Raw genomic sequence first — 18,534 nt, 5'->3', positions numbered from 1 at the left:
AAATTCACCCTTTTTAGGTGTACAACAATTTGGTGGTTTTTTGTATTTTCACAAGGTTTTATGACCATTATCTAATTTGAGAACACTTCCATCACCCCAGAAAGAAACCCCATACTCATCAGCAGTGAGTCTCCATGTCCCCGACACCCAGCCCCTACTCCGTCTATGGATTTGTCTATTCTGGACATTTTCTATAAATGGAATCATATGATATGTGGCCTTTTGTGTCTGGCTCATTTCACTCAGCAAAATATTTTTAGGGCTTACCCATGTCGTAGCATATAACAACACTTCATTCCTTTCCCTGGTTGACTAATATCCCATTGCATTGATACCATATTCCTTAATCCATTCATCAGTTGATGGATATATGGACTGTTTTTATTGGTTATTATGAATAATGTTGCTATGAGCATCTGTGTGTAGGTTTTTATGTAAACCTGTGTTTTTTTATTTTTTTAAGAATTTATTTATTTATTTGACAGAGAGAGACAAAGCGAGAGAGGGAACACAGCAGGGGGAGTGGGAGAGGGAGAAGCAGGCTTCCCACTGAGCAGGGAGCCCGATGCGGGGCTCGATCCCAAGACCCTGGGATCATGACCGGAGCCGAAGGCAGACGCTTAACGACTGAGCCACCCAGGTGCCCCTAACCTATGTTTTTTAAATTCTCTTGGGTATATACCTCCGATTCTAAAAGAATTTTTTGAGTCTTATGGTAACTCTATGTTTAACTTTCTGAGGAATTGCCAAACTGTTTCCCAAAGGGATTGCACCATTTTTCATTCCTTTTTTTTTCAAAGATATTATTTATTTATTTGTCAGAGAGAGAAAGATTGCGAGCACAAGCAGGGGGTGTGGCAGGCAGAGGGAGCGGGAGAAGCAGACTCCCTGCTGAGCAGGGAGCCTGATATGGGACTCAATCCCAGGACCCTGGGATCATGACCTGAGCCGAAGGCAGACACTTAACCAACTGGAGCCACCCAGATGTCCCCCATTCTTCATTCCTACCAGCAACTGACGAGGGTTCCAATGTCTCCGTTATCTTCACCAACACTTGCTACTATCCAGCTTTTTAATTCTAGCCATACTAATGGGTGTGAAGTAATATTTATTGTGTTATCACAATATTTATTGTGTCTTAATATTCAAATCTTCAGTAAGTCCTTGAAACCAAATGCCAGATAGCAGGGAAAAAAATCAGATTACACCAAGGCAGTATTCTCAAACTTCAGTCATTCAAGAACCACCTTCATGATTTTGCCACAACTGGGTGCCATTTCTACTATTATGTACTTAATTTTTAAAAACCAATTCATTTTTAAAAGAGCCTTGAAATCACTGTTATAAATGAGCATCACTTGCCATAAATAGAAAGTATGAGAAACATAAATATAATAAAAACAAAGTTAGCTGGATATAATCGTCTCCCAGGGCCTTCTTCTTCATGGTAAGATGGAAACTGCAAGTGACAGGTGTTGAAGACATGCTGGCCACAAATACAGCCTTCCCTCGGCTTAGTGAGATAGTCTAAAATCATCTCTACTACCATCATGGGCTCTGCACTTTGGAAGACTGCTGTAACATTTCATGAAATACCTTTCCTGAAAGAGGATCAGAAAATGAGTTCCATGGTGATGATTATACTGGGGGGGGGGGGGGGGGGGGCTTTAAAAAAACCCATGCCCTAAACAGCATCATATTTTGGTAGCCGGTTACACTTGGCTGACGGGTGTCCCTTCTTCGCATTAACAAACTTTGTTCAGCAAATTTCCAGTAAGTCGGTCCACATTCTAGTTGCAAGCATCCGGCTCTTCAAGTTTCAACAAAAACAGCTTTCAGAGCAAATATATGTAATATGAATTAAAAGTAAGAACACCTGCCTTTGGGTAGGCAAGCCCAGGCAATGCGACCCGTAACGTGACAAAGTGCCTGATGGGTTTGACTGACAGCACTGGCCTCAAGAGTGTAATAAGAAACACAATGCCCTGTTTGTGCTCAGATACATTCAGCCTTCCTCACTCAGCCTGACACACGTACTATGTATACACAAGTCACATAAAAAACAGTCAGTGACAGTGTATTTGGGCACCTCCAGATTTGAAGACTAATTATCATGTCATCATCCAAGCCTAATAAAATACTAAAGAGCATATTACATTTACAGAAATAAGTGAGCATGAAATCTGAAGGTATCCCATTGCCTCTTTACTTGGGCACTCCTCCTCAGCCCTCAGATCTCAGCTCACACACCCCTTCGAGTGGGAATATTTCCCTTGCCCTCAACGCAAAACCCCCTGGTTACGTATCTCATGGCATCTCTCTTTGTAATTTATATTTGCACAGTTGGTGTCCGTCTGCCAAACACGAGCTCCGTGAAAACAAGGAACAGGTTGGTTTTGTCCATCATCATACCCTCAACAACAGCTAGGACAGATCTTGGCACAGAGGTGATCAAGCATTATTTGTTGAATGAATGAGTTCAAAGGATGCCAAAATTGTATTCTACATTGTAAGTCTTGGCCGTGTTTAGAATGCCCACTAAGGGTACATTTCAAAAAGGCAAAAGGACACAAAGCAGAGGCTCTCGAACTTCCTACAGTTTTCCACTACTGCACCTCAATCCAGTCTACCCCATACAATGGAAGCCTCTCTTTTTCTTCCATGTAACTCCCAACCAACTAAGCTAGGTACTTGAGTCTGTCAACGAGCCTTTGTGGAGGGCCTGAGTAGTGGAAGAGGGCTAGTGACATGGGAAGGAAAAAGGCAAGAGAACTAAAGTTTACTGAGTGGATACAGTGTGGGGCATAGTCCTTAATCCACAAAAAACCTTTTGTTACCACCCTGATACAGCTGAGACTTGTCAATTTCAGAACTTGCTCGAAGTCACACAGCTAACAAGCAGCCAAACCCAACAACGATCCGGTTCTTTGTAAGGGGAAGAGGTTACACAAGTGCCGTAGGGAACATACAAGTTGAAATAGGCTGAAAGGAACAGACAAAGGTTTGCTGCAAGAGGCAGGAGAGAGCATTATAATACAACTACTTACAAGAGCTAATGTGTATTGACAATGTTCCATGGGCTAGGCACAAGACTAAAGCATCTACCACACATTATTTCGTTTGTACTGCATATAAACCCTATGAGGTGAACATAATTATCATCCCCATTTTGTAGAGTAAAACCACGGCTTTGAGAGAAGGGATCCGAGCAAGGTGAGGCAGCTGGTTAAGTGTCTGTAGTCTGAACCCCATGCTGTCTGAGCTCCTATCAGGAAACTTACCCCTTCTTCCACCTCCTGCTATGACCTAGGGCTCACAGGAGGGATGAGAAAGGCCTGGCAAGGCGTGCACTGAGGAAGTGTCTACCGTATGTCAAGACAAGGCATGGAGCGTGGCACGCTGAGAGGAATGACATAGCCCTTGCTCTCTAGCACCTTATATATGGACGGAAGCCAAAGAAGGCAGAGCTGGTCTGAGGAAGGCAGAGGCCACAGCCAGGTGGCCTAGGTTGAAACACTGATGAGTTGGGCAATTTCAGGCAATCGCTTAATTTCCCTGTGTCTCAGCTTACTCCATTACAAAATGGCAGCAATAACAGTACCTACTTCGTGGTGCTACTATTTCTTAAAATGAGCTAAAATAAATAAAGTCGTCAGCACAAAATAAACACAAATACATGTTAGCTATTATTATGTTTGGAACGAATGAAAATCAAGGTTAGAGGGGAAATGTAGGGCCAGATCCAAGGACGATGGAAGGAGACAGGAGTTCAGTAGCATCTAAAGAATGTGCAAGGTGGACGGGGACAGATCAAAGTCAGAGAATCCCCCCAAAAAACTTGTGGGCAATCCATTCATGAAGTGACGTAAGCACAGCACAGATGGGGACTGTGGCATCAAAAGCGAAAGAAATGGATAGAAGCAGATGATGGGGTAGAAATGTCCCTGAAAGGCAAGAATTCATCAAAGACAACATCAAGGGCTGAATTAGGCTAACTGGAGAAATTCATACTCTAACCGAACACTAAACGGCAACATGAAAGGGCAAACAGATTTGAAAAGGGAGAGGAGAAGTGTAGGAAGAAGATGAGGTAATGCATTTCCTCCTGCACCTGCTGAGCTGACTGTGCCCATCAGTGAGTCAGTGAGTGGGCACAGCCTGTGGGCATCTGGAGGCTCCAGACCGGGCGCTGCGGAAGGGGTGAACCAAGGAAATTACCACTTGCCAAGCATATACTAGGTTTAGATAGTGCATGGCCAAATAGAGTCACCATTATTCTAAGGAATCCACAAGATCAGTCTTATCTCTTTCCCTTTTATGAGGAAGCTGATGTTGGAGGAGCTAAGAAAACTGCAGAAGACAACACAACTAGAAAGTGGCAGAATTAGTCTTGAGACTCAAGTTCATCCAACTCCATAAGCCACTGTCTCCCCACTGGGAGGCTCAGACAGTGAAGCTGGGAGGATGAGCCAGCTCTCCAAACAGAAGAGATCTCAGACCTACAACACACACCTGGCCCTCATTTCCCTCCTCCCCCTCCCCGCCATCCTGGGCATCATTCTCGGCTTGGCCAGCCCTCCCTTGCCTTCTTTAATTTGGCCATCGTACTCATTAGTCAGGATCCAACAATAATCCTCCCAGCTCCGAGTCATCGTCACAAGCCAGCCTCCTCCCCAAGGGGAAGCGATCACCTCCCCCAAACTCCCGTAGGCCTTGCTGTCCACCCTACCTGCCTGGCGTGTACAGACAAGCTTCAACCTAGGTATGCTGATCTGGCCACCACATGCCTGCCACCCCACTGACGGTCAAAGCTGATTCCACTGCTGTGCCTTCCCTGCGGCCCCTTCCCGCCCCCAGTTCCATCTGAGTTATCATGGAAGCTGCAACCTCAGTCAGAGGTCAACCTTCAGGAGAGAGGAGGACTCCCGTTTAGCCATGGGCGTTCCTGGGGCTGACCCATCCTGCTGTACCTTCTGACAAATTCTAAGTACTGCAGTTTTCTCCTCCACTACTTCTTCCAAGTCAGAATTTAAATTTCTACAAAGAAGTCATTCCCAGTGTTGTTCACAGTGTCTTCCGTGTAGACGCTCCATAAATCGTCATTGTCAAAGATAATGAAAAACCACCTTTACATAGTGACCTCCAGCAACCTCACCTCACATTACGGAGCCCAAAGGTAAGCCAAGAGGCTTCTAGACAAACAGGGTAAGAGGCCTGGGGACTGCTTTCCTTCACTCTGCAAACCTAGCAATATTGCCCATAGAAGTGATGATACTATAATTTGTTTTTCAGATGTGAACGGTTTCATGTTAGGAAGGCTTGGAAAAGAGAAAAATTAGTCCTTTCTTTGAAATGTTAACCAAGAGATAAAGCCTCCACAATAAAGTACATTCCCTTGACTCACAAAGGACTCCTCCAACAGACCCTCATCCAAAGCCTATCCCTTCTCATTTCAAGAAGGAAGTTATTTTGTTTCCCAGCCTCCAAAGACACAAGTTGTGTAAATTTAAGAAATGCGGGGTGGGAATGGGTATGTGGCTAGAAGCATCCATTACCTGAAAGAGCCAAGGGCAGTACCTTTGAAAACATGGCATTCTGGGACCATGTGGCAAGACATAGTATCAATACATTATCATTAGGGTAATCACTCGCTTCGATGATTATGCAAAGTTCATTCTTTCACGAGAAAGGAATATTGAATGCACTCTGGTTTATCAGCACCAGAAAGTCAATAATTTGCTCCAGAAAAATTTCCATCCAAAATCGAAGGGAAAAGTAATAAATATCCAGGTGTTAAATTGAGGGAGTTCAGTTATCAGGAAAATTTACATACATGGAACAGTTCATTCCCTCATCAAGCCCAGAAACCAGGATGATATATCACGATTCTCTCAGGAATTACAGAATGAACACTTTCTTATCTTTTCTCACTTTGCAAACAATCTAACTGCAAGACACAAATGGCTGAGGTCAGCTGTTTGAAGCCTAGTAAAACCTGCTTTTACATAAAGAACTCATTTATATCAAAGCATGTAATGCATTTCAAAGAAAGATAATTCATTAAGATTTCTCGAATCCATCACTGAACTACCAGTAAATGAAGAAAATGATTATAATATTATGACACCACGCCTTTTTTGGAATCCCCAGGGGCAGCTATTGGCTTTGTAGAGTGGGAAAAAAAGTTCTCCGAGCTTCTCTGTAATTTTTAGTATGGTTTCAAAATACCTCTAATAGAGGGGCGCCTGGGTGGCTCAGTTGGTTAGGCGACTGCCTTCGGCTCGGGTCGTGATCCTGGAGTCCCGGGATCGAGTCCCACATCGGGCTCCCTGCTCGTCAGGGAGTCTGCTTCTCCCTCTGACCCTCCTCCCTCTCATGCTCTCTGTCTCTCATTCTCTCTCTCTCAAATAAATAAATAAAATCTTTAAAAAAAAAAAATACCTCTAATAGAATGAGACTGATACCAGCTATTGATAATTAACCAGGTCAGCAAACCTTGGGTCCATCCAAGGTAGCCGGAGGAACAGGATCACCTTACATGCTCATTCCCTTGCTCTCCATATGCACCCATGAGCTCCCTTCCTAAACACTTGCCATCAGCTCTATGTATCATTCACACTGCTCTTCCTCACACCCAAATGTACTCTTGTGAACCCCACCCCCTGATTTAGCCCCTTCGATGGTTCCCCAACACTCACAGGATAAAACCAAACTCCCTAACATAACTCAACACCAGACACTGTCCAAGGCACTGGGAATACAGCCAAAGCTGAAGAAAGTCCCTGCTCTCATGGGCCTTCCATCCTAACAGGACACCAGTAATGAACACACTAGCCTATAACAGGTCAGGTGGTAAGTGCTAAGAAGCAGGCTAAAGTAGGGAAAGGAAATAAAGAATGATACTAGTCAAAGAAGGCCTCTAAAGTGAAGGGAACAAAGTCCTGAAGGAAATGGTATGACCACAGACATGGAAAGGCCTCCCCACAGTTGGCCCTAGGCTTCCTGGCCAAGCTCCTCCCCTACATTGGGGAGGCCACTCCAGCCTCTCTGAGTTAGGATTCCTTCTCCTAACACACCTTGCTGCTTCCCATTTTCATGGCTTTGCATTTGCTCTTCTGCCTGCAATGCGTCCCAAACTCCTCCTGATCCTCCAAGATTCATCTGAAGCTTCTCCTCCATTATGAGGCCGTCCCATGCACACCAGCCACATACCACCACCCAGCCCAGCAAGGTCATCACCCCTCCTCCTTCCTGCCACGTGGACCATGTCTTCTTATTCATGTCTCTGATTCCTCAGTAAAATGGAGCTCCTTAAAGGCCACAGCACAACACTGATCCTGTGTCCCCAGTACCTTGTCCTTCAAGACAGTTGCACATTTAGAAATGCAGTTAATGAATGGATGAAATGCATGTCCTCTTTTTATAATGCCATTTTCGAAAAGAACTGCCCATGAAGAAAGCATAAACCCACGAATGCCCTTTTATTTAAAACTCTTTTTGTAAAACTGACCTTTTTGTTGTTGTTCCTGAAAGCTGCATGATTTAAAAGTCTTTTTGGGTTTTTCCCCCCTATAAAATTATCTTGACACCTAGCCATGTATCATGGTACACGAAGCAGCTATAACTCTGCAGTTGAAAAAACATTGTGCTGTGAAAACAGAAACCCTATCTGCCAAGACACCAAAAGGACTGCTGAAGATACAATGAAAATGTAACACTGGACACAATGAAAGCAGCTTATGCTCTTTTATAGCCTGGGATCATTTTCATAAAACCTTCTTTTTTAGAAGGATAAACTGTTTCAAAGCGTCGAGGAACACCTACTCTCTTTTGGCCCTTCTTGTTCTAAAGCTACACTCTGGACCTTTAACACTCAGCCTCTACCTTCCCCATCCTCATGGTCCATAAACAGAAGGGCAGATGAAGGAGAAGAAAAATAAATGGGTGGCGGGGGGGAAGAAACCAGAACACAATACATACGGCCCCGGATAAAGGAGACAGATTTAGGGGAAGAAATGCCCCCTTTGGTGCACATTTCTCCACCATTATTTTAGGTTCTGTTTTGTTTTCAATGCTGGGCCATGTCCGTGTGAGGATGCTGGATTCAGAGTGGGGTTTTAGCTGCAGAACCATCAGCCGGATCTCCAGAGGACCAGCTAGGGCCACGCTGCAGCTGTCCCTTCTCAAGCCCAAACTACAGTTCTGAAACTGAAGACTCTTGAAAAAATAACAAGGGAAAACCTCAGCTGCTCCATCACAACTCAAGCACCAAAGAAAAAAGGGGGGGGTCGTTTCCATATTTCACATAAACACAGATCTTACTGTGGCAGCCAGGAATGTGAGCAGAACGGGGGCTGAGGATGACCACCACGCAAATGCAGCCCCGGCTAAAGATTAATACTAAGAACGTGCAGCCTAGTTCGCAGACACCCCTACAGGGAAATGGTGTTTATGTATTTCCAAATGGCCTTTTTAAAAAGAAAGTGTCCTTTTCCATGGGATTCTAACGTTTTTGTTGTTGTTGTTCAAGAGGAAGCACCTGGAAGAGACGTTCAAATGTCAAAGTTGTGCCAAAGTAATTTGAGATTTTGTACTTAGACTTACTGTAACTGTATATCGTTCCCCCAGCCCCCAGACTCCTCCACACGGTGGCTGAGATTAGCTCTGCCTTTAAATCATCTTCGGTTTACTGCCCTAGCACTGGTCACGGTGGGGGAGGCAGAGAACAAAGAAATCACAGAACGCCTGCAAGTCCAGAAGGGTAATTTCTGGAGAGGTAAACCTTCTCTGTGTTGACTAGTGAACGGTGTGGAGAACCAAGAACCAGAAAGTCTGGTGCTGGGGCCATCTCATTTCACGATAAAAGAATACAGAAGAAAAAGAAATAAATCGATCACAAGTTCCATTTCCTGAGCCCTTCTGTATTCCATAACACAAGCTGAGCATTCACTCCTAGTGTCCCATTAATCCTCATAATAACCAGAAGATGTACTAGTGTCCCCATTTTGCAGATGGGGATGCAGGATGTGAATCGCTTAGTGCTCAGGGTCATACCACCCATAAGCACTGGAGAATTCCCCCTACAGCAGGCGACATCCTAGAGTGACTTCCCCAGACAAGTCTCATGAACAGGATGGAAGTGGGGAAACAGAGCTTTCCCCTCTGATTTGTCTTTTCTGTGCTCAAACGGGCTGATGCTTCATAAGTGAATGAAGGCAGAATGTAAATCTAGTGCCTGAAGAACCCACATTAACTGTTGTGTGAGCAGATCCCTGTTCACTGTCAAAGAGGTGACACTGCTGAGCTCTAAGAGCAATTCCATATCCAACAGAAGATAAACCACGTTCTTAAGCTCACTATGGCCCACAAAACCCCAGGTTCCTTGAAAGCCAGATTAAAATAGCCAACTGAGTATATGCCACCATATCTAGAGATTATGATTTCTTTATAAAGCCATGACATGGACTCACATCTTCCTTCTACGGCGTATTGGATAACAAGTTCCTATTAAAGATCTAAGTGACCAAGAAAATCTATCTCTCCTCAAGAATTTCCTTCTTTAAGGCAGCAACTGACAATGTAAAATATAAAAGACCTGGTGCATTCAAGAATAGAGAAGATTAGGAAAAGAGGTACATATTGCCATGTGTCCTTCATAATTACCTCATCTTCTTAGATTTTACGATTTTATGCATGCCTATGGTTTTTTTTTTTAAGATTTATTTATTTTTTTTAAAGAGAGAGAGTGCTGGGGGGGAAGGGCAGAGGAGAAGGGCAAAAAAGGGAGAGAAAAACATGAGCAGGTTCCATGCTGAGCACGGAGCCCGACACAGGGCTCGATCTCATGGACCCTGAGATCAGGACCTGAGCCGAAACCAAGAGTCATTCGCTCAACCGACTGCGCCACCGAGGCGCCCCTGTTGTGTTGTTTTTTAAAAAGAGACCTGACTACCAGGTTCTGGTCACTTTCAGAGCACTGAAGAAAAAGAATGACAGCAGGTGGCTGGCAAACTGTCAGGCCAATAAGGCATCTTCCCCCCTTTGTCTAAACAACACGTCCTGAGGTCAGACTGACAGCACTTGGGCAGGAACTGCTGCTCCTGGGACAGGTGCTGTTGTACTTCGGGGAACAGACACAAAGGCCCCTGGTCTGTCAGGGTTTGGCAAGCTTAAATGTACGATACAATTTTGGTGAGTTTATCATCAAATGCTTCCCATGATGTCAGCAACCCATGAATGTACCAAAACAATACCGACCCCAGTCCCCTTCCAAAGGGTCCCCCTGATCAATTCTAGGTCCTACTTCCCAGTGTTGAAATTCACAGAAGTGACCTTGCCCTTTGGGTCAAAAATTGACTAATCTCTCTTAAACAGGCTTTGCAAAATTACAAAGCAAGCCTGAGAGGAAGATACAAGTTCACCACATGTTCCAAACGTCTTTGGAGATCTCTGAGACTGTCCATCAGGCCACCTTCCACTTTAATATCCTGACATAAAAAAAAGACCAAATGTTTGTTTGAAGCAGAACTGGTGACACGGTAATAAACTCTCATAGCAAGAGATCCGTTCTCTCTTGTCAGCCTGACCCAAGATATTTTGCCAGGTGCCAGCCAGCCTGCCATAAAACATCCTGAATCCGCTGTTCAACACCAATGTGGGTGGGCCATGACACCCTCCTGTTCCTAAGAGGCACCCAGATTTTCATCCAGCCAGTCCTAAATTACTAATGATTTGAATTAAGTTTGACTGTATAAAAATTACTACTAAAATGTCTGAGGTTTATTTAAATAAAGTGATATGGGAAGACCTTTAAGAGCGTATTAAATGTAAATATATATACATGAATCAGATTCAAACTACACGTGAATCCATTTATTGAAAAGAAAATAATTATCTATGAATATGTATAAAAATTTATGCAAATATCTCAGAAGGGTTCTGGAGGTGCTCACACTCAACTCTGGAAAAGGGGAGGGTTTAGCAGAGAGAGCGACAGTCTTTTCTAATGATCTAGAGTTATATTGTCTAGATTCTTTTTTTACAAGAAATTATTTCTATATTATCGGACAAACAAAAATAAAATCTACAGGCAACAGAAGGACGGGGGTGGGAGGGGTAAATGTATGAAAACAAATCACATTCCATAGCGTCCAAAGGTCTTATCGGAGAGGACTGTGCATTAATATTCTTGTGCTTACCAAGCTGCTCCATGAGGCTGCATTTCTGCCTGCGTCGTTCGCAGCAGCTGTTTCCTATCATCCCTTATCTGCTTCCTCCAAGGCCGTGAAAACTGCAAGGCAGTTCTGTCTGGTTCCAGAAGCTGAAAACTGCATCCACACCTTCACCCCAATGGCATCTTGGAGGAAGGGCAGGAAGGCTCCACACAGAACCCGCTGCCTTTCTATTTCTGAGTCAAAGGCAAAGCATTATTCCTGAATCTTCCTCCCTGATTCACCTAAGCCGTTGTCAGGAGCCTCTAGGCACCTGCCAGCCCACACGCAGTCACACCAGCCACCACATTGAGAGACATTTAATGTTCCTTGGCTTAAAAGAAAACAGAAGGCTACCGATAAACCTTCAACCACTTCTTTCCATTCTGAAACAGCGTGGAGAAGGTGAACAATGTGAGCTCAACCTCTTGATTTCCACAACCTGCCATGAGCCCACTACCAACTCCACCCTCCAGCACTGCCAATGGACGGTTTTTAGTTTTCTAAATTTCTTCACCTAGAAGGCCCCACCACCCCACTCCCCTTCTGTCTGGCAAACTCTCCTTTATCCCTTAAAACCATCTTCAAACAACCGGCCCCTAAACTACACACACACACACACACACACACACAATGCATTCTGTGCTCCTCTGAACGGCTCCCAGACCTGTACCCGTACCCATTACTGAAAGTACCACACCATGTTGTGTAGTAATTAGTGCTGACACTAATTAGCACTGCTAGACTGGAAACTCTGCATCACTGGATCCCCAAAGCTGACCCAGAGTCTAGCATATCACAGGTGATGACCACAGGCTTATTGATCTGGACTGCAGTGCAGACAGGAGAAGGACTGTAATGCCCCACACTGCTGCTGGCCGTGGAGAGGAGCACCTACAAGGCTGTAAACGTCCAGGACTGGAGCCAGGGTGTGACGAGGGGGAAGTTGGGAGAAGAGTGTGATCAGAAACATTCTGGGCTGGAAGTACGGAGAACTCGGTTCTGGGACGGGTCCCGCCACTGCATCTCAGCTGTGTAACTCTCTGGGCCACCGGTTCTTTAACCGGGACATGAAACAATTTATTTGCTCAAAGACCATGTATGTGGACTGCATAATCTAAGGTTATCACCATCCCTCAATATTCCAGTTAGTGATGGGGAAAACGCACAGAAATCAGAGTGCTGGAGCCACAGTCCGAAGAAAAATGCCCTGCCTTGTTAGATGCCCAGCAGAAGTCAAGAAAGAGCCCACTCTTCCCAATAAACAGGCCGTCTTCCGGTTCCCAAACTGAAACAGGGTTACCATCTCAGCACTGCTTAATTTAAGCTCTTATTGCTTCACTACAAGGGAGCCTTCTGGTCTCCTTGATCTCGAACCTAACAGGATTTTCCCTTATCCCTTCCCCCAAATAAAATGAATAAAAATTTGAAAATAAAAATAAATTGCTATGAATTTGAGGCAAAGACATCTGTTGCAAAGTGAGGCAGCCAAGAAATACGACAGCAAAGCCTGGGTCTTCAAGGCTTGTAAATAGACAGGAGATTCGACACCCAGGCCCACTGGCTCACCTGGACTGATGGCTCCAGGCCTCTGGAGGGGATTTTCAGCTTGGCTCGCTGCCCCTGCTTTCTTAGAGAGCAAGGTTGGCAATTCCACTGAAGACAGTGCTGCCGATCAGCATGGATTTTAAATCTCTCTTCACGGGGTTTTCTGCGGATTTTTTTTTCATCTTTTAAGTTCAGTGTACAAGTTTGAGAACTGATAGCATCTAAAATACACTCTGCATTAATCCATGAGTAGTGGACTGCATCTCCCTACACAGAATCTAAAGCTGTGGCAATGGGAGTGTGGGGAGTGGTGTAGGTATCTTAGAAATATATTTTTTTTAAGTAATATGTAAATATAATCAAACAAATACAATTAAGTGGAAAACTAATGTAGAAGAAATTATGTGCCCGTTTCTCAAGAGGGAAAGGGATGTCTTTGGCTAATACAGATTTATCTAGTTTTTTTTTTTTAAGATTTTATTTATTTATTTGAGAGGCAGAGAGAGAGAGTGTACAAGCAGGGAAGGGAGGAGTGGAGGGAGAGGCAGAAGCAGCCTTGCGCTGAGCAGGGAGCCCGATGCGGGGCTGGATCCCAGGACCCCGGGATCATGACCTGATGCTTAACTGACTGAGCCACCCAGGAGCTCCCAGATTTCTCTAGACAACTTTCCTATATTAATCACTGCTGAAATCCTGTTCCAGAAGCAGGTACACGAGGATTAAATACAAAAAAAAAAAAGTCTCTTCCCTCGCCTCAAAGATGCCTTACAAAAAGTCTACTCGCTCTATTGATAAGCATATCAGGTCAACTGTTCAGCTGTGTACTGAACACACCCCAAGCCTCCGGAAACTAACATCAAGGGATGAGTCCTGCTCATAAGCCCACTGACAGCCTGTTTGTTGCAAGACACTCCAGGTGCCGACCTGCACAGCTGCCTCTTTGAGACCTGTGGGGATCCTTCTCTCTCCCTCTGCACATGTCACCTAAAAGTCCTTTGAGACGTGACTTTCTATGATTTTGAAGTGGAGGGAAGCAACTCTGGTAACTAAAGGACAGAAGTAAATCACCATCCCCATAGCTATTCCCACAGTGCTTACAGGAGCCGATCTTACGAAATAACTCCTTGGCTGCCAAGAAGAAACCCGGCTGGTTTTCTTAATTGGGCTTGGTGAGACAGAGTGCCTTCCACTGGGGCTGTTGGGCCAGATGATGACAGAAGACTATTACTCAGCGGAATACGTACTATACCCAGGACACACCCTAGGTTGCTGTCACCCCACCAGTTATCAAAAACCCTACTAAAGCAGGAAATGTAGTAAGTCGTGGACATTAACTGTGATACCAGAAGAAACAGAAACTTAAGGGGCTGGCCTCTGGTGACAGCCTTCACTCGGACTCTCCATGACTGCACTGTTCACAGCTGTCAAGTCTGGGAACAATCGGCTAGGGGAATAACCAGGGGGAGAGACTGAAGAAATCACCCACATCTTAAAGGTCAAGAGGCGTAACCGGCATCTCCTCTTTTTGATGCCATTTTATAGCAACACTCTCCCCCCAAAGAATATGTGACCCAATCTTCTTTGTGCCTTCCTTCTCACTGAGTTGTAATTCACCCCTTGCAAAAGGCAGGGTGTCGGGGTTTAATCTCAAACTATTCTGTTGGAAATGTGAAATTCTGACCCAGGATAGCCCTGTATGTAGCCCACACAACAACACAACTGTAGCTGGCGTTTTATTAAGCGCTTACTGCGTGCCATATAGTTCATTTTACCACTTACTGTGGTAAGTGCTTCACCTGCATGATCCCCCTCAACATAAACCCTGAAAGTTTAATAATAGCATGAACCTAAATGTGAAAAATAGCTAGTTGACTACAACAATGTGTATCACTTAGCCAACATCACACATCCAGGGAAAATGGGTCCAAACCTAAGCAGTCAGCCCCGGTCTTAACCACTCACTCACCATGCAATACTGAAAACAGTCACAAATGTTTTAGAATGAGGAATGGCTCACACACAAACACATGAACTTATACAACCATAACAGAGAGAGAGAGAAAGAGAGAGGGAAAGAGAGAGAGGAAGGAGGAGACTATGAATGGATGCATGAATTCATTTTCTCTCCAGGCAAAATCTTTAAGAGCAAAACAACGGCTCCTCTCTTGTAGGGCAATTAACTGCAAGTATGTGCTCCTACCTTCACCCAAAACAGACACATTCCATCGAGTGCCAAGATTTTTAAAAGTTAATTCCAACTTTGTTAGAGAGACTTTCAAGTTCTACCTTCCTCTTTATATCAAGTGTTTACCAAAGACCATTATTGTCGGGCCCTAACTTGAGAAGATAAACAGATACCATCCCTGACCATCTGAAGTGCAAATATTAATCTGTCATTTGGCTTTAAGATGAAAATGCTCTTCTTAAAAGAGAAAAAGAATGTTAACTGCGTGGAACCAAACCAAACTAGAGCAAAAGAAAAACAAAAACAAAAAAACAAACAAACAAAAAGCAACTCTATTCTTTACAGCTCATTGCAACAATATGTCACTTTCATTATAACTTTTTACAGAAAAAGCAAACAAAACCAACAATTACAATAAGATCTACAGTATGCAGTCTGCTTTTATAAGAAAGAACAGTCTTAAAATGTTTTTATAATATATAGTTATCACCAAGCATGATAATTACCTACCTTATCCCACAAAATTGGTTTTCAGATCTTCTGATAAGTCATTATAAAAGACTGATTTCACCTCACTGATCACTTCTAGGAAATCTACCACAATTGCACTTAATAAAATAGATTATCTTAGATCCTTAGACTTCACCCTGAATTCCTAAGGTTGCTTATGAGCATTTATACTTTTTTTTTTCTTTTGCTATTAGTTAGTCTTAGGAAATGTTCCTTTTCTCCTTCATTCATTAAAACATGATTTTAGGAGATGGAATGTCTGTGGCAGAGTTGAAACATTACATTAGTTTGAGTTAAGGTTAATTTTAAAATCGGAAATAGGAAAAAGGTACCAACAGGCATGCTACCTTAATAAAATATTTTTGTAATACACATTCTAGGGCTTTAAAAAAAAAAACAGATGAAGAAGAAACAAAAAAACAAACCTCGGGATGGGAAACAAGGCCACTGATGCAAAAAAGAAATTACAAAACAGAATTCCAGGTTGCTAAAATATACAGAGAAGGATCTTAAATTTATTGAAGTAATAGATACAGATGTCCTCCAAGGCATATCACATACTCAGAAATCATTGTGGGGAGGAGAGGGAAATGGAAGCAAAAAGACCGACTGGTTTTTTAATGGTAACTATTGAGAACTAAAATTTTACCTTGTTCAATTATTTTTAAAACCACATTCCACTGAATTATAATTGTTGACTGTTGAGGATGGAAACTTTCCTAGAACTGAGTATATGTTTAACCCTGGGAATGATGTGGCAAAGTCAACCACCCACAACAATCTGGGAAACAATGCAAAGCAAGAGAAAGGGCCACCACACCCTTCAGAGGTGGGTTCTTACTTTGCTTTTTTTCATCCAACCATAATCAAGCCCCATTAGTTTTAAGTACAATCTTTATGTTCTTCCAGAGTTCAGGACCTCAGAGATGAACACCCACGTGGTGGCTTCTGGATCTGGTATAGCAAGCGTGATTCATCTGGGCCTGGGTCTGAAATGCTCAGAGCATATACTTTCAAGATTTAGGAATAAACTGCACTAAGCCAGAAATGGAAAGGGCGGAAGAAGATCAGTGTATCTTAATGGTGGGACATCCTTCCGGGGTTCGGGAGGAGGAGCTTTCCTAATGTTGGGCTGATATTTCTGACCCCTTCTGGATAACAAATTCCTACAAACGCTATGCTATGCTTTGGCTCACCATATAAAGACTACCTTTTTTGCTGAGCTAGAAACAATCATTAATCATTAATCAGCTATGGGCAGCAGTTTGGAGGTGATAACACCCACAGCTCAAGGTGTGACCTCCAGGCCATACTCCCCCAAGCACTTAACTTGCTCTTTGCTCCCAACTGCCCCACCCAACCCGCAGACTCTGTTCCTCTCCGTTCCTCACTGCCTTCCCTTTTCTCTCCCACCACCAGACTTCAGCATTTTTAACTCAAGTCAAGATTTTAGCAGTGCCTTCTTGTTTTAATGAATAGTTTTTCTGGTTCCTTGTGCTAAAAGTCAGTTTCACATTTCACAGATCAAGGGAAATAAATACCCAGGAAGTCAAGTAAATTTTCACACAGTTAACTGATACTTCTTGAGATTCAGGTTCAGTCTGGGTCATAAACCCAGTATCATGCTATGTTCCGTAAGAGTCAATCAAGTAAGTGCCTCCCTAGCAGGATCCCGAATCAAGTAACATATAGGAGCCTTAAAAAATACAAACACATATATGTAGAGTTTTATGTATGTGTGAGTATACATATGTGTGTGTATTACATATGTATACAAGCACACACACTTCCTCCTCCAGAAAGGAAAGCCACTCAAAGATATAAATTCCTTTATTGGGTTCCACCTGGTCATAGGCATAAACAGGGCCCTGGTGATCTGCCCTGCTCCCCAAACACCACCTCTCCAGCCTCATTTCTCTTCACTCCACCTCCTGATAGATCTAGCACAATCAAGTTCTTTCAGTAGCTAGTACTTAAATACCTGGCTCTCTCTTGCTTTTCATTTCTCTGCCAAATATTTTCTTTCCCCTCCTTAATCTAGGCCAATTTACCTCTTGCTCATACTACAGATCTTGATTCGAAAATGGCTTCCTCTAAGAAGCCATTCATGCATCAGCCATTCAAATCTGAGTGAAATATTCCTCCTCTGCACTCTTAGGACATCCTGTAGCTTAAATGCCTATGGACCTGTGTGTTCTACTCAATAGAAGGTGCCAGAGACACCAGAGACCCCGTCTTGTTCATTGCACCTAGAGGAGACATTACCTATGACAGGTACTCAATAAGTATTTGATGACTTATATGTAAAGTTGACTGTTTTATCTATTTGCACTAATATTCCTGTTAATAAATGGCCTCCATGTACAGGCTGCAACCGACACTACTTGTATATTATTTTATGGCATTCTGAGTATTTCAGATAAATCTTACAATATATGAAAGTAAATCATCAGCAACAAGGAATTCTCCCAAGGTTTTAGATCCACCTATAACAAACATTTCCTATCTAAATGGGTTAACTACGGAATATCACAGAAGTTAGGTAGAGAGCTATTTACTCAAATTTCCAAATTTTCATTTCCGAAAATATGGGGGGAAATGGGGTAGAGAGAATTGCTCCTGAATAACTCTTCTCTACGGAAGCCACAGTACACAGTCATTCACTAAATAAATGGCTTTGTTAGTATTAAAATAAGAGACTGCATCATCTACAGTGTACTGTTACCCAGTTGGCGTAACAGGAATTGATCAAATAGTAACCAGTTACCTATTTCAAAGCTTGGGTACAGATTTTAAAGAATTAAAAGAAACGTGCATTCAGTATTCTCAGTCAGACTGAGAATATACCAGTGTGTATTCATTCAGGAAGAGGCTTTAACACAGGGTAGTCTCTCCAGACATCAACTTTTCTTCTCCCATTTGCTCTTGGATTTACTCAGACTCGCGCTGCCATCAGCCCACTGAAACTAACTTGTCCAGTCCTCCACACAGCTCAATACGCTGGTCAGTTCTGTGTCCCCTTCTCCGCCCAAGTGTGATACTCGGCCCAGTTGGCCGCCTCCTTCCTTCTGGGGGTACTTT

General features: G+C 43.4%; 1 protein-coding gene across 3 annotated transcripts in view; it reads right to left on the bottom strand.

Annotated features, from left to right (window-relative positions):
- Positions 1 to 18,534, bottom strand: part of CNKSR3 (CNKSR family member 3) — an 83,317-nt gene that overhangs the window by 48,364 nt on the left and 16,419 nt on the right. Inside the window, exon 1 of one of the 3 annotated variants that reach the window (XM_032407611.1) lies at positions 11,199 to 11,678. The exons of the other annotated variants lie outside the window; for them this stretch is intronic. Coding sequence (XP_032263502.1) covers positions 11,199 to 11,259 — 61 coding nt within the window. The 5' untranslated portion in view covers positions 11,260 to 11,678. Of the gene's footprint in view, positions 1 to 11,198; positions 11,679 to 18,534 lie in introns of those variants that run through there. 3 annotated transcript variants of the gene reach the window in all.

This window comes from Phoca vitulina, unplaced genomic scaffold (assembly GCF_004348235.1).
Source record: "Phoca vitulina isolate PV1807 unplaced genomic scaffold, GSC_HSeal_1.0 scaffold9, whole genome shotgun sequence".
In the NCBI taxonomy this organism is placed as follows: Eukaryota; Metazoa; Chordata; class Mammalia; order Carnivora; family Phocidae; genus Phoca; species Phoca vitulina.
This window is presented reverse-complemented; position numbering and strand designations above follow the sequence as displayed.